Source organism: Martes martes, assembly GCF_963455335.1.
Source record: "Martes martes genome assembly, chromosome: 12".
NCBI classification, from domain to species: domain Eukaryota; kingdom Metazoa; phylum Chordata; class Mammalia; order Carnivora; family Mustelidae; genus Martes; species Martes martes.
In genome coordinates this window covers 21670413-21694964 of record NC_137900.1, presented here as the reverse complement: position 1 = coordinate 21694964, position 24552 = coordinate 21670413, and the positions used below count along the sequence as shown (strand labels likewise).

At 44.2% G+C, this 24552-nt stretch overlaps 1 protein-coding gene across 5 annotated transcripts in view; it reads left to right on the top strand.

Annotated features, from left to right (window-relative positions):
• The first annotated feature begins 14893 nt into the window (after nucleotides 1-14893).
• The window catches only part of LOC308353500 (transducin-like enhancer protein 1), an 86675-nt gene continuing 77016 nt past the window's right edge, over nucleotides 14894-24552 (top strand). For all 5 annotated transcript variants that reach the window (XM_080820380.1, XM_080820379.1, XM_080820381.1 and 2 more), the window contains exons 1-4: nucleotides 14894-15288; nucleotides 16096-16196; nucleotides 17660-17723; nucleotides 17836-17880. In XM_080820380.1, the coding sequence (XP_080676506.1) occupies nucleotides 15265-15288; nucleotides 16096-16196; nucleotides 17660-17723; nucleotides 17836-17880 (234 nt within the window). In that variant the 5' untranslated portion in view covers nucleotides 14894-15264. The remainder of the gene's footprint in view (nucleotides 15289-16095; nucleotides 16197-17659; nucleotides 17724-17835; nucleotides 17881-24552) is intronic.

Below are 24552 nucleotides of genomic sequence, written 5' to 3'. Positions count from 1 at the left end.
GAACCAAGAGAGTTGATGGTGTAACTCTCAGTTGAAGGCCAAAGAGTGAACAAGGATTGAAACCATGGTAGGAGTGGTGGGAATGGTGACAGTGTAAATCCCAGCCAGAGCCTGAGGACCAGCAGGGCTGTCAGAGAGAGCAGGAGAAGATGCGTGTCTCAGATTAATGGAAGAGCAAATTTGCCCTTCTACCTTTGTTGTTCTATTCAAGGCCTGTGCTGACCGGATGATATCCATTCACACCAGTGAGAGCAAACTTCTTCACTTAGTCTGTTTCAAATGCTTATCCCTTCCTGAAATCCTGCCACAGTTAGGCCCAGAAATAATGTTTTACCAGCTCTCTGGGCATTCCCCCTTAGTCCAGTCAAGATGACGCATAAGATTAACCATCAAAGGTGATAACAGTACTGACTTCAGAGTCACTGTGAGGAAGAGATGAATTCGTATGTAAAGTACTCAGAACAGTGAACTCAGAAACAATGGTTAGAAGGTGTTAATGATGATAATGGTGACTACAAGGTGTCGAAAGGCATCTTTCTTCAACAGCCAGGTACTGAAATTCCCTCTGATCACTGCTATAGTTTGAAAGGTGCCCAAACTATGCTTCAGGGAATGCTACTGTTTCAGAAACTGGGCCCAAGTAATTCATTGCTACGACAGAGTAATGACCGTCTTCCCTGGCCCTCTCTCTACCAACTGCAGACCAAGCCAAGTTAATGGATATAATTTTTTAACTTAAATTTTCATCCCATTAGTTTTTACACCTTTGGTGCTAAGTGAGCGTTTGGAAAGAATTAATGAGTAGAAAACAATTACTGGAAATGCTCAGAAACAGTCACCCAGGCATAGCTTAATAGCCAGATTATTTTTCATGAAGATGTACACAATTGTTTCTATTCTAGATTGTATAAATATAAGAGTTACTTTCTGCTGGTGAAATTAGTCTTAATTTGTATGAGAGAATGATGTCAGTATTCAGTTTCCCTGCCAAGAGGATAGTAGCGTCCACGTTCAGTGCTAGCCGAGAGAATCTAGGTCCCCAGCATGAGGTACTGAAGGCTTTCAGACTATCTCCAGACACATGGCTCCTCTATATCCTACAAGGCTCAATGAATGTTAACACCCAGCTGAACATCAGCATGGACTATCTTATGGGTTTATTCTTATTATTATTACTCATCGTTTAAAGTACTAGTTTTTATTTCCCAGTTATACTTAAACTCCCTGACAGAAGAATTGACTTTTACATAGTTCCTTATGTCTTCAAGGTCTAGAAAAGAATTATATTTTTAGTGTATATCTAAATAAACACATCGGTTAATAACTTGTTGCCTGAAATGGATTATGCTTCAAAAATTTTTAACTTCCATTAACCACCCCCAAAATGAGACGTGGGGCAGCTAAGTCTTAATAATTAAGGGACTAGAAAATGTCTGCCTACTGAGGACCAAAAGGCCACAGTATGAGGTCTATAGCTGGAGCTTTATGAATAGGGCTTTAGTCCCAAAGAGTTGTTGTTGCTGGGGAAAAAACCCTGCTCCACCAAAGTTCCGCTGGCTTTAAAGGCTTGCTAGGGGCCATCACTACCAAACTATAAATGATTTGCACTTTTCTGGGTCCTAACAAGAGGCTATTTCCCTACTGATTTCCTTTTACATATGGAAGAACTGTTGCTTTTGCTTTCTACATAGACCACTGAGCTAAACTCAGTGAAACTAAATTTAGCTTGAGATTCTTATTGGATATCTGTTGAGATTAGGGAACTATTCGGTATCCTGTCCTATCAGGACATTTTTCAAGATACGTGAATGATAGGATTCACAGAAGGAAGGCGCTTATCGCACTGGAAACAAACATTCTCAGCCTTAACCTTCCACTCACAATAACACTCCCCACCCCCAACTACCACACCTCTCCCCACCACCATCTTGGCTGCTCTACTCAACCCAAAGGAATGATGGAAATGAGAATACTTCATACTTAGAAAAGAATCTCCTAATTCTAGCCCAGTACAGTTATGGGCCTTCCAGTCCATTGTCATCCTAATGCCTGTGAACAAACATATTATTATGTGAACACGCTTACTGAAAAAGAGGGGTGTATTTCAAAGGACCTGTTTGAAGACATTGGATAACAGTTGACAGACTGCAAATCCTTAATATGCCTTCCCATTTTACTCTGAAGGAATTCTTACTGAGAAGGAATTTCTTATTGAGTGAAATTTAAGAACTAAGTACCACCTCCTGCTTGTTCATTATTCCTTCTCCATTCTCCCCTCCTCCAATCCTGGGAGCCCAGTACTGTTAACAGCATAAAGATAGGCTTTGTTCTATCTTCCCAAACAGAACTTTTCCTGAAATGGCTGCCATGGGGGAGGGAAAGCTGGTAGGACTGGTCTTTGTATACCGCAATGCTAAACGTACTACGTGTTATAAACCATAAGGTTCTTTTTCTTTTTCTTTTTTTGAGCCTAATTTGAGTAGCCAAGATTGGTTACCTGATGGTCTACTTTTTCCAGACTGGAAATAGCCACACCTAGAGAGAAAAACTCCTTCCTTTCTTTCACTCTTCTCATAAACACAGGTTTTATATTTCAATTTTTTCTGTCTTTCTAAAGTAGGCCTGATTTCAAATGAAAGATTTCAAATGAAGAAAGACACATAGAAGAGGTCCTAAAGAGTCTCTTGGTAGACACAGAATTGTTGAATTTAAAGATAATTGAGTTTGACTTCTACCATATAATAGCAACCCACAGCCATTAGGATTCTTTCTTAGACAGGGCTCATCAATTCTCACTAAACCTTATTCACAGATTTGAGAGACCTTTGCCATTGCTAATAAAATAGATGATATGAGGGGCGCCTGGGTGGCTCAGTTGGTTAAGCAGCTGCCTTCGGCTCAGGTCATGATTCCAGGGTCCTGGGATGGAGCCCCACATCGGGCTCCCTGCTCAACAGAGAGCCTGCTTCTCTCTCTCCCTCTGCCTGCCGCTCTACTTACTTGCGATATCTCTCTGTCAAATAAATAAATAAAATCTTTTAAAAAAATAAAATAAAATAGATGATGTGAAAGGAAACTCTCTTCCAGGAAAGTGTTAGCTCCCAGTTCAAAAATAATTCTGGGCCAGATCATGCTCCTAAAAAAAGTTCCACTAATATCTAAATGACTTCCTAATTTCTATATGTGTTTCTCAAGGTCTTTCCAACACACAACTTTGTATTTGTGGGGTGAGATGACGTGACATTCAAGAGGAGCATATGTGAGACCTAATTCCATTAAGCTCTCGCTGGTTAGCCACATTTTTTTCTTATTATATTATCTAAAGGGGCAACCCGGGGCATTTAGCCACCGAAAGCAATTGTCATATGTTGTGATGAACTGTTGTTCATTATTTTTCATAGCCCTCCCACCCCAAATTCCATTTTTAACTTCCAAAAAGATATGTGTATTACTATTATTTCTTCTTGAGGATGAAACAGCCTAGGAATGTAGCAGAGGGGGACTGGGGGGAGGGCATTCAAGGTCAGTGGCTCCTGCCATTCCCTGAGGTCCACTTAACCTGTCCCCAAGAAACACCATGATGATGCACTTCTTGAGCCTCAGCAGACTGGGCCATGACCAGACCCAGACTAGAGTTCCACAGAAAACCCCTTTGGAATCCATGCTGCTCTGTGATTTTCCAGGCCGCATCGTAGCAGGGGTGGTACTTCCCCAGCTGCTAGGGTAGGGGCTTCATCAAGCCCCAGGAGAAAAAGGGAAAGGGAACAAGGCTGTTAGGGCCAGCCGCTGTGTTAAGGACTATACTGTTGTCTTGGCTCATCTCATTCAGTCTAGCAACCACCATGAGACACCTGGTGCTACCATCCTGATTTTATAAGTGAGGAAACTGGCCCAGAGACGGGAAATGGTTTGGCCAAGCTCATATAGTAAGAAGCAGATAGGAATTCCATTTCAGGACCTTCCATCTCTGAGCCTGGTACTCTTTTTGTTATATATTTGTTATGTTTTTTTTGTTTGTTTCAAGGTTTGGGCATATGGGTGAGCCAGGAAGTAGGTGAGGAGTACCTTGGGATGTGGGCGCTAGGATGGGGATGCAGAGAAGGGAGGGGAGGAGGCAGAGAAGGGAGGGGAGGAGGCAGAAAAGGTTAGCAGAGCAGGGAGTGACAAAAGGATATGCAGGAAATTTCCTGAAGAGCCTTGAATCCTATTGATTTGGAACTATGACTGACTTTAAGGCAGGGATTACGATTTACTATTGTTAAGAAGTGTAAAGGAAAGAAACAATCTGTCCTAATGTTCTTGATTATAGTTTTGGGGTTAACGACTTTCCATAAGTCAAAGGTGTTAATCAAATTTAAAAATTCTATAGCTGTAAAAAAAAAAAAAAATCTATAGCTGTGATGTTTCACTTTATGTCAATTTAACTGGGCTAAGGGATGCTCAGATAGCTGCTAAAACATTATTTCTGGTGTGTCTGTGAGTGTGTGTCCAGAGATGAGCATTTGATTCGTAGCCTGAGTAAAGAAGATTGTCCTCACCACTGCAAGTGGGCGTCGTCTAATCCATTAGGGGCCCCCAAATAAAATAAAAAGGAGGAGGAACTGCAAACTCTCCTCTTTTCTTGAGCTGGGATGTGAAGCTCCTGGTTCTCTTACCTCCAGACTCCAAAACTGATACCAGTGGTCTGAACTGGATAGTATCACCAGCTGTCTTGGTTCTCTAACTTGCCAATAGCAAATGATGGGACTTCTCTGCCTCCGTTACTGTATGGGCCAGTTCCTAACTTCAGTCCCCTACTGGTTTGGTTTCTCTGGAGAACCCTTACTAGGTACGACCGTGTAATTCAAAGCAGTGTTTTTAAACCAGGTGTTGCAACGTGTGCACACAACGTGACTTGTGTGTACGTGCGTGTGCATGTGGGAAAGACAGAGAACTAGACTGAGAGTTTAAAAATTGTATTTCTTACTATGGTTCGTGGTCAAAGATCCTTGAAAGCCATTGATTTTAAGAGGGCTTTGGAGGCTAGAAATAAATCCATTCATATTCAACATGCCAAATGTTTCCAGACGTGTTACCAGGGCCCTGACTACATGTCTGCTGTAATCAGGACGTCTCAAACCACTATTAATCACAGAACTAGCTAGGGCTCCCCTAATTGTGTATTTTTATTTTTAAAAATGTTATCATTTGTGAAGCTGTAAATAAGAACACGTTGCCCTCCTGTCCTAATCGAGTTAAAACTCACGGTCTCCCTCATTCCTCTGCTACTGAGCCTGTCTTTCTTTGCTGCTGTTGCAATTTGGGGTATGGATTGGGTGCTGTCAGAAAGCACTCGACTGATAGTGCCTGCATTTCTCTGCTGGCGGGCACAATTCCAGAGCCCCGAGGCAGCTCTTAGCTCTGTTTGCAGGAATATAAATTCTTAAAGTATCAACTTTACTTCCAAAGTGCCAAGAGAAATTCTACCAAGCTTGTGGGCAAAATACATATAAACGTTTTTTCTATCAGTAGGTCAATGAGGGATGTGATCTAGTGAGAGGAGAGTGAGAAATGGTACCTAAGTACTCAGCTGTGGGACATGGCTCCGAGTGAGCTCTCCTGGGTGCCAGGGTTCAAAACCAGCCCTCCCAACTGCAACTCTGGGAAAGTACTGGGCTTCAGGTTTCTTGTCAATAAAACATGGATGATAGTGGTACTTGCCAACAGCAATGATGTGAGGGTCAAACGAAGTGAAACAAACAAAGCACTTAGAAGAATGTCTGACACATATAGTAAGTGCTCAATAAATAAAGGTAAGCACAAATTTAGGAAATGAATAGGCTGAGAATCCACTATGAAACAGGTGCACCACCAAAGAAAGGAATCTTATTGACTCAAGAAGATTGGTAACATACACACAACATAAAATGTATCACCTTAATAATTTTTTAAATTAAATTCGAAAAAAATTTTAAGTAGGCCCCACACCCAGCATGGAGCCCAACCTGGGACTCGAACTCACAACCCTGAAATCAAGACCTGAGCCGAGATCAAGACCTGAGCCGAGATCAGGCGCTGGATGCTTAACCGCCTGAGCCACTCAGGCGCCCCTTCACCCTTTTTAAGCACAGTTCAGTGGCATTAAGTACGTTTACATGGTTGTGGTGCCATCACCACCATCCATCCAGAGGACATCCTGCAAGACTGAGACTCTGTACCTATTAGGCAATAACTCCCATTCCTTCCCCTTCCCAGCCCTGGCAACTTCCATGAATTTGCTTACTCTGCGTGCCTCCTCGTCCTACTCTGCATGGAATCATACAGTAGTTGTCTTTGGGTCTGGCTTACTCCACTGATCATAATGTCCTACAGGCTCTTCCACGTTGTAGCATGTGTCTGAATTTCTTTCCTTTTTAAGACCAGTTGACTCTTTAATGTACCAATTGACTTTTCTGAGTTTTCAGAAATTAAAGATGTAAATATGACAACACCCCCTCTCTCCAACAAGGCAAATAACTTCTTGAAACCCTCCCTGGAGTTACCTGGAGATAACTGTCTCCGTAGAAATGCAAAGTGGAAAATCATTTTTCCTACGAAAGGTATGATTCCTTGAGGCAGGCTGTTTACATTAATCAACATTCCTCTAATACTTGTCAGTGTTTTGTAACACTTTTCCAAGTGCCAATTGTAGCTTGTCAGTTCTTCTGAAGTGTGGAGGCTGTGAATGGGGGAAACCAGAATGGTAACTCTGTCCCCTAGGGGATTTTTCTGCTAGGATGAAGCTGTAATTTTTATCATTTTCATTTTACTCAATTGTTGCTTAGGTGGATGGTGGCTAGAAATATTGGGTGGACAGATTGGTCAGTGTGTGAAAAGTCCCGGTCTCCCTCTATCTTCCTATTCGGCTTCCTGTAAGGTACTCAAGTTTTTTTCCACAAAGTTGTGGATTTAATCTGTTCACACACCAACCAGAATCTGCTTACCACTGTCACAGAAATATTTCCTTTCAATAAACATAACGGTGATAGGAAAAACAAAAACACATGCAACAGCTATGATGAAAGAAAAAGAAAAGATAGATGGGACCTTCCAACTGTCAACTCTTGGATTACACTTGTCCCTTTTCATGACTTTTTGGGGAAACTATTTATTTATTAGCATATTATAAATACATGCCTCTGTGATTCTAGATAAGCATAACATCAGTGTCTCAGATTTAGTGCTATTTTCATTTAAGATTAATATTCAAAGCTTAGTACACAGAGCAATCATCTGTTTCAGCATTGTATTTCAAAACATTAAGGAAATTCCAAAATCAAACCAATAATTTATAAATTTCACTGTGAGGCTCAAGCAATGAAAAGGGCAGTAGAACCACTATTTATAAAGGGAATGAAGAAATTAAAATTTATTTGCTGCTACCTTATTTTTAATAAAGTTTTCTTTTTTGTTTTATAGTAGATTTTCTGGTAATTCTGAGCTTGATGGCCCACAAAAGGATGCATGAGAAGGTTGCTAATGTAATGCATTAATTTATTTAAAGATTTCCATTTCATATTAATTGATAACTAAGGGTCATTTGAGACTATAGAGAAAACAAACAAAAATAACATAAATAATAAAAGAACTAAAAGATCTAGAGTGCAGTGGGTAATCCTTTGGTTATTAGTACGACAGCTTTTCCATGACCAGAGGGAAAAAAAAACAAACAAACACAATACCATTTTCTCATACTTTTTAAAACTGGAAATATCATGAATCAATCTTTTAACTACAAAGGAAATTTCCATTTTGGCACATGAAGAAAAAAGTTGTAACACTAACCCTGAAATAGTTTTCTCACTTTTTATCATGAAAAATTTCAAACATACAGAAAAGTTGAAATACTAAAGGAGTGACAGATTCTATCCCTAAATTCTGTGACTGTACACCCTTCAGCAAATCTTCTTTCTCTTTCTGCACACATACTTTTTATTTGAGGTTGCAGACATATTCGAAGTTGCAGGCTTTACCAAGAATCTTCTCAGAACAACATCCTCCTACACAACCACGATCTTCTCACATCAAGAAAATTAACCACGATTCCATATTACCTAATATCTAGTCCACATTCAAATTGCCCATGAAAGTCTTTCATAGTTGCTGGGGTGTTTTTGTTTTTGTTTTTTTTTTAAAAAGGAGCCAATAAGGATTCACATATTATATTTCCATCATATGCCTTTGTTTTTAGGGAACAGTCCTCCCCATTCCCTTCCCCACATCCATAACTCTGGCTTTTCATTTTTATTTATTTGCTTTTTTGTTTGTTTGTTTATTTTAAAGTAGGCTCCATACTCAACTTGGGGCTTGAACTCAGGACCCTGAGATTTAGAGTCTCACACTCTAATGACCAAGCCAGGGAGGTACCCCTAACATTGACTTTCTAAAGAGCCTAGGCCAGTTGTTTTGTGAAATTTCCCAACATTCTGTATTTATATCATTTGACTTGCTCATCTAGACCTAGAATTTCCATTCTAGAGACTGCAAAGACATCCAGAATACAGTCTAGCATTCTAGCTGCTCCTTATCTATTCCCAGAGCTCACCTGCCTTCACCATGAGGAACACCAAGAGATGACAGATTAACTGAACTCCAGCTTCAACTCTTCAAAGCAATTGCTAGTTTCAAGAAGAAAAGGTACTTAAACAATACTGCCAAAGCAAAAGCTTTCAAGATCAAAGGAGAGGTGTCCTGGTTTAATGTTGATCTAGCAAGTCCAGAGTCTGCAGCATGGTGGGTCATCACAGACAGCATTCAGGGGTCAAGGTCAGCTCTTGTTTTATGTGAACATGTAGGAAGCATCAGCAAAGATGCTTCCTTTAACTTCCTTTTGCCTACCAAATGACTCTGTGGCTTCTGTTGAGCTAAAGGCTAAACTGAAAGAATTAAAAAAAAAAAAAGTGTATTATCTCAACTTTTATCAGACCTTAGAAAGGGTTGGGGCGTCTGAGTGGCTTAGTCAGTATGGCGTCTGCCTTCAGTTGGGCTCATGATCTCAGGGTCATGGGATCGAGTCCCTCTCCCTCTGAGTGCCACTCCCCCTGCCTGTATTCTCTCTCTCTCTGTCAAAAACAAAACAAAACAAAACAAAACCCTTTAGAGTTGGTTAAAAAAGGCAAGGGCTTGCTAACTTCACTGAGACACATTGGCATATTATGCTCTGAGCTCCAGGAAATACCTGATCTTGCCCCAGAACACCCTCCACTTATCAAGTCCGCAAGGACTTGGGAGAGCTCTGACAGAAAGGTCCTCTGCTTGAATGATTTCAAGGAAAACTAATCATGAATCTACATGAACACATGGGAGTGTGCCATCCATGTGCATAAGATGTAAACAGGCCTAGAAGGGGGCATCAATATATATGCAGGAGAACATGCTCTGGCGGCATTTGTGGGTGCACTTCTGTAATGGCTTATGGATGCACGCTATTTTGGACTGGTACACTCTCTAGAAATATAGACTTAAATAAACAAAAGTTCAGCCTCCACCCAGGTGGTGTTCTTCAGCAGGCCAAGTGTTTTTTAAAAATGCGATTGGCCAGCTAAGAAGTGTATCCGCCTGGTGCCTCACTTCTCAGTTTATTTGAATACCATGTAAATGGCTAATCTCCTACAAGTTTCGGGGCCTTAACAAGGTAAACAAATGAGTGGCTGTGAAAGTAAACACTGCATTTCCTCCCAGGCTCATCCTTGGCTCCAAAATTCCACTCCCTCCGTCCCTTTCCCTAGCCCAGGCTTCCATTTCCGAAGCTCTTGTACCCTGTAGAAGTAAATGCAATTGCAAAGGAGACATTTTTAATTATAAGTACTACAGTAATGAATTCAAGTACACTCGTTTATCATAAAGGGCTTTCCCATCTGTCTCTAAAGTATACTTAAAAAGGCTGTGTATTTGATAACATTAGCACTGAGCATCTTCCTCATGTTACTGTTCAGCATTTTAGATGTTCGCTTCCTGCCCCCCCCCACACACACACCCCCAAGACAACATGGTGGTGGTTCCAGAAAAGGCACATTTATCTCTGTGTTTGGGAGTGCCTGTGTGGTCTCTTCTTAATTTATTTGCACTCTAATCCTCAGGGATAGCATCCCAATCCCCGTAGGCAAAGGGAGATTAGGGAATGGGGCTGTCTGCTTCTCCCCACCCTGACAGAGAAGGGAAAACAACTTCCTCAAGTCCCTCAAGTTCATCTGGCCAATGTACAAATTGTTCTTGAGCATGGAGGGTTTCCAAAAGCCCTAATTAGCAACTCACAGCAAACATTTCTTTGCATTAGCTAATGATCCGGCTACACTTGTAAGCAAACAGAACCAACATATCTAATCAATGCTGAAAAACCAACCAAATGCCTATTAAACATCTGGATGTAATTTTCTAGTTAGAACAAAATGAAAACATATGCAGGTTCCTTTGATCTGCATCTTAACAAAGAAATTGTTGATAAAAAAGTATACTGGTCAGTCAACGTGTCATTTTCATAAACTCTACTCGTTTCTCTTCAAATGCTCCCAGTTTAATTTAGTTGGTTTCCTGCAATCTCTAATTTTACCATATTGTGTGAAACCGCAAGAGATTCTTTGGATGTGATTTTATTTGAGGTTTTACTGCTGCATGGATCTGCTACTGATTTTTTTTTTTCTTTCTTTGCTTTCTCTTCTCCATATCCCACGCCCATCCTGCTCTTTTCTTTGGTAAAGGGCTGAGGGGAAAAGTTATAAAGCAATGCTGGGAAAATTCTTCTGGACCCTACATTCTCAGGTTTAAGAAAACTCTCATTTAAAAAAAAAAAAAGTCAAATGAGAAAATGTATAAGCAGTAACTCACAGCTAAAAGAAAGAGAAAATAACAAGTGACCTTCAGAAACTGTCATACTCACTTCAAATAGAAAAGTAATAGATTTAAAAGATGCATAATTTCTATGACCAGCATCCAAACCTTTTTCTATTATGTCTAGAATGTATACAATATAGAACATCTAGTTTTTGTAGTGACTTAAGCCACTGGTTGAGTTGAAAATTTGATAGTCAGCTACAAAGAAATGGAAATATACCCATACATGCATCAACGATAAAATAAACAATCTGGCAATCTTCTTGTTTCTTTGCAGAGGATAAAAAGGGGATTTTTTTTTTTCCAGAGATAATTTTCTATGGAAACGGAGTACTTAATATCATTTCATGTAAAAACATCATCAACATATGAATATGTTAAAGGTAAAAAAGATTATGGTTAACAGACTTTAAATAGAAGACTAAAAGATAGATTTCATGAGTAGGATTATTTTCTTTTAAACAGGCTGTAGACAATCTGCACATATATTATTTATTTAAAACATAAGATTAAAGCTACTTGATTGTTTAAATACCATGATTTGTAATGCAGTTTGATGAGAGTTTTGTAGTATAATTATTACAGCATAATAATCACCGAGAAAATATGACCTTGAAAAGGGGCCCAGCCTTCTCCCTCTGTCAAGGAGGATGGGATGCCCTCGAAAACCAACCATCTTTATGCACACAGTTAAAGGTCTTCCAATTTTAAAATTACTCTTTCTTTTCTCTAGATACTACATTATAGGGAATTCAGAAGACTCCTGTCTCAAAATATACCGTTCTAATTTCTCTGTTTAAACCCAATTACCAGTGTGTGCCAGTAAATCAAAGTAAAGCTTGAGTAAGCCAGGGAGAAGTGTCAGTTGCCCCAGCTGGCCCAGCATGCACAGGCATATTTGCAGCATCCAAGTTTCTTCTCCACAGTCCTGCAGCTGATTAGGGGATGAACTGACCACAGACTGACATACCGGGCCCAGTCTCTAGATGAAGATTTCAAGGAACACAGGTTGCCAAAAGACAAAGCTTAGTTGTCCATGAATCATATTATTTCAAAAAGTCCTATAGATGGAACAAGCATGCTCCAGTCGTCACTAAGTTTAACTTAGGAAAGAGGGACACTGCTTGCTTCCTTTTCATTCTTCATGTTAGCAAAATGATTACTATAACCCCCTCTTCAACCCAACTTAATGAGAACACTGCAAAACCACATACCGAACTTGTTTAAGAATTTACTGTGGACTTGTACAGGCTGGCTAAAATTGCTCCTTTATTTTTCATTTATAATTGATATTTGGGATTGATGCAATTATAGACAAATCAATATCATGCATATTTAAAAACAACTCCAACAGTGAAATGTATTATCTAAAATGATTCTTTTAATATTTCAAGGAAAAGGTCTTTGAGAAAGCAAATCTTTGAATAAAATGTATTTCTCTTTAAACAAAGCCTTTCCATAAGTCCCTTGAAAGTAAAATAATGAGAACGTGGGGGTTATTAATACCCAAAACCTGTTATGTATATTCCAACGTAGGATGAATGCTTGTCAAAAATGTGTCTTTCTTACGGAAGAACTCACCACAGTTTGGCTACAACAGCATCATTCACTCACCAATCGTGTAGAAATAGCTCAGCCTAACTGTTCTTTAAACAAAATTATAAATGGGGCAACACTGAAGATTTTCTGCTGTGTGGTGTATTTAGAGAAGTGGACAAAAACTGGAGATATACACAATATGCCCCATTTATTAAAAATCTCAAAATACCTGTTAGGTAAAGTTCCACTCACAAGAATTTTAGCCACATCATGTACCCAACGCTTCCCCACTTAGGTTCTTGCGTCGCTCAGCCTTGGGGTACCCCTCCCCGAAGTACGGGGGTAAGGGCGGGCAAGGCAGGTTTCCAGGTCTCAAAGCTGGTTTATACCATTGTCTCCCTTTGTTTTTAGTAATTGGAAACAGACTCATGGTCATGTTGCTGAGAGGCCCCTAAAACTCTCAGCAGCCCCCTAACCCCAAGACAGCGAAGTCGAAGACAAGGACGTGCCAGAGATTTCCAGCCGCGGGCAAAAGCCTCGCATCTGCGACTAGGATGCCCGTGCCTTACCCTGGGAGCACCTTAGGGCATCCTTCCCGCCAAACGAAGGCAGGCCTACCTTTTTGCAAAGTCTTTTGAAATGCTCCAATAAAAGCCAATCCCTACCACCTTGGGTGAAAAGGGGGGCGTGAGCATAAAAAGCCTAGTCTTAGACGGCCAGGGAATGTACGCCAACCAATGCGCTGCCGCATTTTCCACCAAGTGCACAGTCCACTCCTTCTCACGAAAAGGCAGCTCAAGGAAAAACAATCCTCAGAGAAATTTTTGAATGTGACCTCACTTTCAGAAGAGGAGCATCAAACATGGGGCAAGCGCTGAAAGACGCATTTGGCTCGAACTGTCAACCCCCCGCCCTCCCCATAAGAAACTGCGCGGTTAGTCTCTGAGTTACTTTCACCGAGATCTGAGGATTTCCATTAAAGGGAAAAGTGAACAAGTGGCAGGATTTTTGCAAACTCTAGCCCCCAGCTTCCGCGACCGCACGCCCGCCGGTCCCTCCCGCTCGCGCGCTCCCGCGCGCACCCTCTCCGGCCCCACGTTACTTTGACTGACAGCCCGGCCCCACCGCCTCTCCTTCCCACCGACCTTCCCATCCACCGTGCCAATCTCCGCGTCTCGCCTCTTCCCATTGGCTGGTTTCGGCGTCCCGCGGCTCCTCCAGGAACAGTTCCTCACCGAGCCCGGGAGGACGCTGCTGGCGGAGGAGGGGTAGGGGGGTGGGAGGGGAGACCAGGGAGACGGCGGAGATGGAAGCGAGTGGGGTGGGAGAGAAGGGGGAGGACGGCCCGTCCAGTGCGGCGCTGCTATAGGCTTCGGGGAGGCGTTGCGTCAGCAACCCACGTTGGGCACGGCGCACGCGATTGGCTGGCGCACGCTTCCCCGCTTCCCTCCCGCTACCGCCCGGACCCACGTCCCCCGCCGGCTCTGCGCTCCCGCCCCCCGCCCGCGCGGGGCTGGGCGGGGCCGGCGCTGGTTAGCTCCGGAGTGTGAAACCGCGTGTTAATGTAACCGGCGCGAGAGGCGCGGGCGGCGGCGGCGGGAGCGGCGGCTGCAGGAGCAGCAGCAGCGGCGAGTACCCTGTGCCCCGCGTCCCCGAAGCAGCCGACTGCGCCACCCCCACCCTCTCACGTCCGGGCGGGACCCGTGCCACCAGCCCGGACCTCCGCCGGCCCGCGGCGACTTAATCCCCGCCGCGACTACTCGGGACCAGTCGGCGGAGTTTGCCCGCGGGGTAGGGAGGCCGAGCGCCGGAGCGCACTCCTGCTTCCTCATCCCCCCCCTCCTCCGCCCCATCTCGTGGATGTCGCCCCCCGGGTCGTGAGAGAACTTTGCAGCGGGCTGGAGCGCCCTTTGCGGAGAGGCAGACGAAGGGAAGGAAAGAAAGAGGGCCCAGGAAGGGGCTTGGAGGAAGAGTCCGGAGCGGCCGGGCGGGCCGTGCGGGGCGGGTGCGCGCGGGGCGCGGCGCCCGGATGCGCCCCGGGCTCGAGGAGCGGCGGGCGGCTGCGGGACTGCCCTTCTTGGTGTAGCCCCGCCGGGCCAGAAGGGTTTGTGCAACCGCGGAGAACACCGAGCGTCGGTCGCACGGGGCGTGCCGAGCCGCCTCCCGCCGCGCCCTCCGCACTTTCCCCGCCTCGTCGTCATCCCGCGCTCCTCCGCCCGGGCTGAGGCTGCGGAGCGCCAGGCGCGGAACCTCCGCCGCCTGGACCTCGCTTCTCACCGCCTCCCGGCAACCCACAAGCGCCTGGCTGAAGGCGCTGCCCCGACCCGCAGCAGTCGGTCCCGAACGTCTCCAGGTTTGTTTGTGTGGGGTTAGCTGGGGGCGCCGGGCCACCTGCACCTCGCCGCGGGGAAAACCCGGAGAGGAGGCGGACCGGGAGAAGAACGAAGGAAAGCAGCTCGCCTGGATTTGTTTGCTCGGGACGGGTGCTTCGTACGGGGATCGCCGGGGGGAGCGCGGCCGGAGTCACCGCGCGCTCACCTCCCCGCCGGGGCAGCGGAGGCCCGCGGGTTGGATCACAGCCCCCGCGCCCTCATCTTGGGCGCCGGCGTCACCGCGCAGGTTTTGGTGCAGCTGGGCCCCGGGTGCCCCGCGATGTGGCCCTGAGCGAAGGAACCCGCACCGGCGGGAGCAGGAGCAGCCGGGCACCGAGTGGCCGGTGCGCCCCGCCGAGCGCGCTTGCGTGAGTGGCCAGCGCGCTGCCAGCGCTCCCGGTTTCTGCCTGGCTTCTCGGCTTAATTTTCCTCGGCGGGATTAAAGTTGGAAATTGAGCGGAGAATTGAGTTGCCCAGAAACAGAGCTACGGCCGCCGCCAGAGCGATGTTCCCGCAGAGCCGGCACCCGGTGAGGCGCGGCAGGGTGCTTGCTGGGTGGAGGGGCAGAGGAGTGGGTTGGGGGTGGGGTGGGGATAGGCGCTCTCCCTGTGCTGTAGGGAGACGGGTGTCTTCTACCTTGTAGAGAACCCCTCCCCCCCAGCCTCTAGGGATGCAGGGGTGGGGAGTGAACTGGAACTCTCAATTTTTCCCCTTTACTCTGGGCCCCCTCCGAATTGACGTCTAGACAAGGCGGGCGGGGGCGCCCGGGGAGTCTGGGGTTTCTTTCCAGTAGCGACAGCTTACCCCCTTCTCCTCCTTCTCCCCCCCCCCCCCGCCGAGACGGGTAGGGCGCCCCCCCTTTGTTTCCCGTCTCGCCTATTTACATGTCAATGCGGCCCCCGTTCCGGCGCGCCTGGAGGTGGCCCTGGCGACTCTGGGAACGGGGAGCGTTAGGGAGTTGTTTTTCTTCTCTGATCCCCGGGGTCATTATCGCTCTGAGGGGAGGGGGCGGTGGCTACGACGACAATTTGGCCTGGTCTTCCCCGGCCGCCGGGGATTCCCTGTCCCTCCAGCGGGTGACCGGGGAGTACGTACCAAGCGACCCGCCCTGGAGCACGGAGGAGGCACGGAGTCTCTTTGGAGGCTCCAGACCGGGCCAGGGGCCGCTTTCTCCCCGCATAAAGTGCAGAGCATACTCGAGTTCAGGGCTCCGTTTTCCGCTACTTCTAACTTTATTTTTTGTTTATGTCCCACGCACTTCTCCGTCCTCTGACTTCCTGTTTTATCTATCTACCTGCATCCCTGTTCCTCGGTTCCCCTCGCCGGTCGCCCTCAGACGCCGCACCAGGCTGCAGGCCAGCCCTTCAAGTTCACTATCCCGGAGTCCCTGGACCGGATTAAAGAGGAATTCCAGTTCCTGCAGGCCCAATATCACAGGTGCGTGTCCGGCCGCGTGGGGCGAGAGGTAGCCCCGGGGCAGCCCCGGCCCCTCCTCGCCCAGCCTGGTGGCTGTGGCGGCTGTACTTAGTACTTGCGTCCAGGCGGTGGCGTGTGGAGTCGCAGTTAAGACCTGTCATTCATGTTACCCCCTTTCGAGGTTCTTCCCGGGCCGCCTCTGCTGTAGTCTCCTCCTCCTACCATTGTTTCCCTTTTGCCCGTTTGCTGCTGTTCCAGGGAGTCCTTTTTTTTTTTTTTTTCTTTTGAGTATTTAGGAGTTGCATGAGAACCGTCAATATTTGCACTTCGTTTATTTATTTTGCAACAGGCTGAGCTGAAACCTTGGTTCAGTCGATGCCCCAGCCCTGGAGTGCAGGTTTAGGGAGGCAAAGCCAGTGTTGAAATCGCTCTTTGCCATACTAGAGGATTGTGTTGTCTGAGGCAAAGTCCATTATGGAAGGCTCGATGCTGTTAGCTGTGCCCATCATTGGTGGTGAAGAGGGATGTGGATAGGTGTAAGGAAAGCTCCACTGCTTTGGCGTGGCTCTGGGTTGGTTTGGGCAGGACAGGGGACTGGAGTCTCCTTTATATACATCCTGGTTTAGTCTCTTCATCTAATGAGACCTACTTCAAAAGATTTGTAAATGAAGAGTGTTGTAAAGCATCCTGTCCATAGTGGATTTTCCAGAAATGTTAGTTACTTCCCTTGTTCCTATGAAGCCTTCCCTGATTAGAGCTAAGAAATAACTGTGTAATGACAGTTTTTATTTTTGTCATGCTTGAGAACAAGCACACAGATGCTTGGGTGTGAATTTTCTTATTTTGTCAAGAGGTTTTTCTGATTATTGAACTTTTGTCTGCTTGAAGATAATCATCTCTGGAACTTGAGGCATACCTGCCCACACTGTGTTTACCAAGCAGAGAGGACTTCAACCCACTTTATTGCAGTAGCTACTTCACATATTTTGGCAGGGATTTAAAAACTGAAGATTTTAAAAGGGACCAACAATTGTAGAAGTAACTTTACAAGTACAGTTTTCAAACCTAGAGACTGAGTTGGCAGAGATGGGACAGCCTATGTCTGATGCTGGAAATTGTGCCAAAGCCAGATTTTAGTGGAGTCCAAAGGAGCAGACTGGTGCGGGGAAGTAGGAGTGAACAGATGAGCAGGAGGAGAAATCAGTCTTCTGTGTAGATCAGAGGTTTTGACAGATTTTTCATTCTTGGCACCTGACCAGGTATGCACCAAGAAGAAAAAGAATAGTAGGTAATGGAGACCCTATACTGGTCACCTGACCCCTTTTCCCTATTAAATGCAAGGACAAAGCTTTTGCATGTTTACCTAGATAGTTTATGGCTTTTCTAAATTGGTCTGTGTTTTTACTTGAAGCGCAAATATGCGAGGCAGATGTTAAAACAAGTGACATAATGTTTACATTAAGTTGCCTGTTTTGTTTTTGTAGCCTTAAATTGGAATGCGAGAAACTGGCAAGTGAAAAGACAGAAATGCAGAGGCACTATGTGATGGTAGGTATCAGAGATTAGACTTTTCTCCTTTTTATGTAAGATTAGCTAATATGTGTTCCTAATATTGCAAAACGTGAGTTAACGAAATGCTTGATTTTTTTTCTTTTTGCAGTATTATGAAATGTCATATGGATTAAACATAGAAATGCATAAACAGGTAAGCTTTAGTTAAATCTCCAGTTGAAATGAGAAATCAGTCATTATGATTCCATAGAACTGTCTTTGTCCTCGGTTGGTTGGGGGAGGGTGGGGATTTGTATGCCATTTCCTTGACTTGGTTTCCCTTCCTGTGAGTTGGTGGTAGTATTTTGCTGAAGGGTAACTTCTTGACAATTACAGAATCTTTAAATGACTAGATGAGAGGTGCTTTGGAAATGTGAACCAACCTGTTTCTAGGCTGATAGAAATTGAGTCTCTGAGTTGACTTTTCCACCTGGGTAGATTGATTCTCCTCTTGAAAGATTTGGGTATCCTGTAGGGTTCTGCAATTCAGAATAGCTTGGTGTTTTTCCTGGTTTGGACAGCAGTGTGGTTCTGCAGGGAAAAGAGGATATTCAGGAGTTCCTTTAGCAGGTTAAACGTCATATATGACTAACTGGGGTTCTCTTCATGCTTTGGGGTTGCATAAAGTGACACTCAGGATTAGTGGCTTATTAGCAAACATCGTTTTGGAAGATTTCTCAGTTGATGTAGATTTGGAGGTAAAAAAGCATTCTTTTATGGGCACAGCATATGTTGCGAGTCACTTCAGTCCTAGTGGTTTTAAAAGCATGAAAAGATTAGTGACTGGAAAGCTCTAGCTATGACTATGAGTTTGCAAGTTCCCATAAAATTCACACTTATGGCTACTATAATGGTGTATAAAAAGAGTATTGAGCTGGAACAAGGCACTAAGGACCTCGTAAGAGAAGAAAAGCTAAATGATTGCTCAGCCCAAAGGACCCTCGATTGAGTAGTCATTGTCTGCCAAAGAAAGCATTAATGGCAGGGTGTAAGTATTCTGGAGATATGCTGACATTCACTTTTTCATCAAGACGCTGGTACAATAAGTCTTTTAGAAATCGATTGCCTCTTAAAAAATTATCATCAGATGAAGTTGCACAGTTGGACACATTTCAAAGTGCAACAATACAATTCTTACTTGATGTATATGTGCTATTTCATCTCAAACCCTTGTTTCATTAAATTAAAGAGCATGGCTGACCGGCTGGGGCACAGTGGAGAAATTGATTAGTTCAGCCTTCAGATCTTCCTTATATTCAAAGACTTTCATTAAGCAAGTGTGTTTCAGAGTTGAATTCTGCTTTTGTAACTCCACACTCTTTGATTTTTAATTCATCATAGATTTCATAATGTTAAGTCGTGTACATTAGATCTGTTCTCAGATATGTGTTTGGAAAGGGACAGTTAGGTTCAAGGCCTTTCATTAATAATATAATTGGGCCTTTAAAAATGCTGATTTTATTCCGATTTGCAAAATTGGTAGCCTAGATTACATTGGCTTGTGCTTTGTTTTTTGTGTGTTTCAATGGCTAGTGCCTGATGGAGGCAGTTGTAACTTGTTGATATTACTGGGGCCAGAAGATCCCTGGTTATTTAAATGAATTATGCAAATAAACTGTGTGAAGGGGTTGTAACCTGTCCCCCCCCTTTTTTTTAAGTTACCCCAAAGGCACATTTTTTGTTAACAAGGAGTCTAGAAGGGTAAGAGGAGACTGAGCTTTTTCTTAAAGTTATAAACTCAAAGGATTTAATAACTTCAACTCTTACAAGGAAACACCACCTCTGTGTGATGCTGTGTGCTGGTACAGGATTTATTGGGGAGGTACAGGAGGTGTGTAATTCTTCTGGGTTCCTGTAGGTTACATGGTTACATGACCTCTTCTTCATCGAGTAGGAAAAGGGAAGAAGGGGCGAAGAGGGTCAGGAGCCCCATGGTGTGAAAATAGGTTTCTAATGAGTTTCTATACACTATTGGGCTTTTGTGGGTAATATTGTCCATCCGTGAGCCAGTATGCATTAATAATATGCTGTGTATAATTGGCTCAGTAATTTAAAAAATGTGAAAAGCTCAGAGATGCCATGTTCTTCATAGTAGGGTATTAAGCCCCCTGAAATTTAGTTTATATTGTAAATGCTGACAGACCCTTAACTAGAGTGGTGTGCAAAGCAGTGCTGTAATTCGGTTTAAAGTGGCCTTACATTTGAAAAACATCCTTCTGAATGTCACACATTAATAATAAGTTCTGAGGAGGCATTTGGTGCAGCTAGTAATCATAATTCTTATTAAAACTGGTGACGTCTGGCCCCCAGGGTGTAGCCAGGCTCAAATTGATGCTTTTTGCCGCCTGATCACCAGCATGGCCTAAGTGCTCATTATATTGTAGAGAGGGCCTTTGGAGCTCTCATTAGATTTGACAGGAATTCTCTCTGGGGGGAAACTGGGCATTAGCGAGACTCCTGACAGGCTGAAATTAGTCCTGCTTTATGGCTTATAACCGAATGCTAGCAAGGCATCATCAGGGGACACAAAAAATTGTCATTTCTGACAACATCTTTGTTACTGAAAAAAATGCAGCGATGGGGAGACTTTCCATGGAGAGAGCTTTAATGTTGTTAAGATTTGTCTGTAGTGTGATGATCGCTCCCTGTCCCCACCTTTCAGCGGGTTTGTGGAAGGAGGGAGCTGTAGAGATTTTCAGTGTCACATCTCACCACTGACTTTTCCGTCTGGAAATTTTAAAGTGGAAGCGCGTCCAAATCGAGCATGGTATAATTGTGGTTTCCTTACTTGGTTTGGTGCCCACAGTCCATGTTTATGTTGTGTCAACACTTCCTGATAAGCCTTCCCCTCACTTTCTCTGCTCCCATATGTGGCTGGTTACTGAAAAGTCTGTGTACTAGGGATGGTAATGGGTACTTAATTTTTTTTACTGTAACACTGAGACAGGATTTGGGGGGGGGGTGTGGGTAGGGGTGCCTGGGTGACTCACTTGGTTAAGCATCCAGCTCTTGGTTTTGGCTCAGGCCGTGGTATCAGCATCCTGGGATTGAGCTCCTGTCTTCGGGCTCCTTGCTCAGTGGGGAGTCTACTTGAGATTCTCTCTCTCCCTCTCCCTTTGCCCCTCCCCCACACGTGCACACAGGCCCTCTCAAAATAAATAAATAAAACCTTAAAAACAAAACAAAACAAAACAGTGGTTTCTTTGTTTTTGTTTCAGTATTTTCTAGATCTCTGCCTGTCCATCTCTCTGCAGGTAGATTGTAAACTCTAGGTATATCTCTCCAGGAGAGGTAGAGACAGCTCATGAAACTCAAGGAAGTTCTGATGCCACCAGAACCTTAGGGTGCGTTACAAAACAGCAGGTGAACGTGAGTCTGGTTGTTTTGAGGGCTGTGCTGGTGTGTTTGGCAGTGTGATCTTTCAGGTTTTCTTTTCTGTCATGTGGTGTGGTATGACCTCATTTGATATTTTTGGGACAAGATGCACTGTAAATTTATTTATTCCACTTGTGTATCTCCTCAGGATGCTGATGAAGCCATGACTTAAGTTGTCTTTTGTGGCATGAATTTGTACAGCGCTTAACAGGTAGATAGGGTAGGTGTTTTGCTCTGCCTGTGGTTGTGGGCATGTGTTCAGAGTCCAGGATTTGTCAAGGCCAAGTTTCTGCTCAAGCTGGAGTTAGGGTCACCTGGTCCCTAGAATTCAGTGCTGCTTTACTTTACCCAGCCCCCTGCCAGGATGAGGCCAGTGGTAGAATCACCTTTGGGCCCGTGTGTGGTAACCCAGTCGGCCTGGCTGCATGTCTCTCCTGCTCCCTCTCTCTGTGCTGACAACTTCATGATACACAATCGTGTCAGGGCTAGATGCGTGTTCTAAGAATTCATGAAAATTGGCAGTACTGACTGGTCTGTGGAGGTCACAGCCATGGGTAGGTAGAAAGTTGTAGCCAACTGAGCACGACTATCTGCAAAGTTAAAATATGTCTAAGAACAAAAGAAAATTGGGAACTGTTGTCAGTTCTCCTAGTTGAGGCCCAGGGCACAGTGAGTGTGATCAGTCACTTTGTCTCTCTGCCTCTATTCTTCTGAAGAGCGGGCAGAGTGAGCGCTCGGGGCTCTCCAGGGCGGCCAAGAATTTAAAAATAAATGAAAGGACTAGCTGTGGAAGGAAAGACGTATTCTGCAGTGCTGGTTGTAAGGTGGGGAAGGAGAGGGGAAAGAGAAACAGATGAGAGCTTAACATAACCAAGGCCCATGTGATGTTTCAGCCAGCACGGTGTCTCAGACCACGTAAATTTCGGAGTGAAACCGCTTTCACAGTTTTGATGTGTGCTTTAAAGTTTCTCTTAAAAAATAAATTGTCCTCTGGTAGTGTTTTTAAAGTGCTTAGGTGGAACTGTTAGGGTTTCACCTGCAGGTTAATCCCTTAGATGTGACTCACTATTTGTCTGCAAGTCTTACCTTTCTTCCTGCTTTTTAACCACGTGTGTTTTCCGTCTACAGTTTCTCACTTTGAGATTTTTTTTTCCCCCCCAAGCCCAAGTCTCAGAATGGGAAAAGACGGAGCTGGAGTACTTTCACTTAGAGTTAAGATCCATCAGGTGTTAATTACCTTGTAATACAAAGGGACTAGCTGTCATCAAGATTGGAGTGGTCCCCAACTTGACTTAATTAGCCAGGCCTGCCCTTCATGAGCTTCAGTGAAGAGATAAAGCTCCCTGTGTATTGAGAACACAGATTTTGAGGCTCAAGATTAGCCTTTGTGTTTTATCAGCCAGCAGGACGGACGATTCCTCCCTACTTTCTGTCACCCTACCCAACCCCTTTCAGCAGTTGGCTCAGTCGTGGGTTTCTATTCAGAGCTGAGACTTGGGTGAGGTCAGGGATGCCTTGCCTCGGGCACAGAATTTAAGGTAGGGGTCAAAAAACATAGTCCTTAAGATAAAAAAAATTTTTTTAATTCAAAATTAATGCCAAAAAGCTCTATGAGGCACAAAATATGTGATCTTTAGGATGGGCCTTGGTGTAAAATACAGTTCATTGAGGCCCCTTATTTAGGGGACTTTGATTAGTGACTGGGTGAGTCACTGACTAGTTGCCTGGGCATCAGTTTCCCTCCTTGTAAAATGAGGGGTTAGACTAGGCAGGTTCTCAATATGGCTCCTCTCAGGAGAGGAGAATTGTCCCTCTTGACTGCACCCCCACCAGTGTTCAAAAACCAGTGCCTGCCTGTGTCCTTTGAGTAATCTTTGGCCAGAGGGTTTAAGCTATTTTTCCAAATAGTGTTTATTAAGAAACACAAAAAGAATCTGTTCCTTTAGCAAATATTTAAATAAATCATCTTGTGTGGTAGTTAAACTAACGATACATTCAGTTATTGGGTCATGGAGCCATTTTGGGTTTCCATAGATCTGAGTGTTTGCTCTTCTATTATTAAATGTTTGTGGTCTTCAGGAGTGGATTACATTGGAGGAAACTAAGAAACTGGGCTTCTGATAGGCTTCAGTTGGCTCGATTGTCCCTATAGCCCCCCATCCCTGTTGCTTACTGTTACTTCAGATTTTCAAAAACTGAGATGTTCAGAACTAGTACCTTAAATGTGGAATATTTGGTATAATGGTTTCTAATTAAATTTTAGGCAGTTGTTTTTGTAGATAGGCTTATTTGACAAGAGTAGGCTTTTACGGATTGAGAACAGTCCTCCCCAATGTGATTGGTGAGTTTTGTAATATGAAATGTGTCACAGGATTGTTCTGTGACTGTGGTTTTGTGGGGGTTTTTTGTTTGTTTGTTTAAGAGTTTATTTATTTATCTGACAGAGATCACAAGTAGGCAGAGAGGCAGGCAGAAAGAGAGAGAGAGGGAAGCAGTCTCCCTGCCTAGCAGAGTGCCCAATGCGGGGCTCGATCCCAGGACTCTGGGACCATGACCTGAGCCGAAGGCAGAGACTTTAACCCACTGAGCCACCCAGGCGCCCCTGTGGTTTTGTGTTTTAAGTTAGAGCGTGTGTAGATGTAGGTGTGGGCACTCAGGTGTGGGTGAGATTTTCTAATTTTTTTCTGAGGGATGGTTTGATTTGAAAAATGAAAAAAAAATTGACAATGAAATTTTAACAAATTAAGGTATTTTTGTGTTGTTACTCATTTGGCTTTAGCAGAAAATGGTTTCTAAAATTCTTTGCAAAACTGTAATGTTTACTGAATCATTTAGAGACCACCCGTTTGCCATGCATTTCATGAAACTTCAAGAAATGTTGACACAAGTTTTATCGAGTAACCTGTGATTTTGTACAAACCCGTATTTCATTATTTCACATTTCAGTTTTTAATAATTACTAAGTTTAATTCTGTTTGCCTGCTTCGAAGCAACTTGAGAGCAACTGTGAGCCCAGTGTTCAGGCCTTTCCTCGGCACGTTCTCACACTGGGCGTAACAAACAAATCTTTTAGTTTTTCTAGAAGTTTTATTTGCTACTTAGTCATTCTTTGAACACAAATATTAGCCAGAAAAGGGTAGGGTGACGGTCATTTTGGGTATAAGGAGAAGACTGGGAGGAAAAAACAGACTCTGAGGATTCCATCCATTGAATTTATTTTTTCATCTGCCAGATAGAGAAGAGTGCTGTTAAGTGTGGTGTGTGTATCCCTGCATATGCCAAAGAGGTAGAGGTGTGTGTACAACTGTTTGTACTGTCCTGGTGTGTACTTATTAGATTTTCATTATTCACTTGAAGTGGAATCAGTTTTTGAGAATGTAAGTGTATTTGAACTTGCATGTCCAAATCACGCCATTTGTGGAACTCTTGAAGACATGCTGGGTTTGATGTT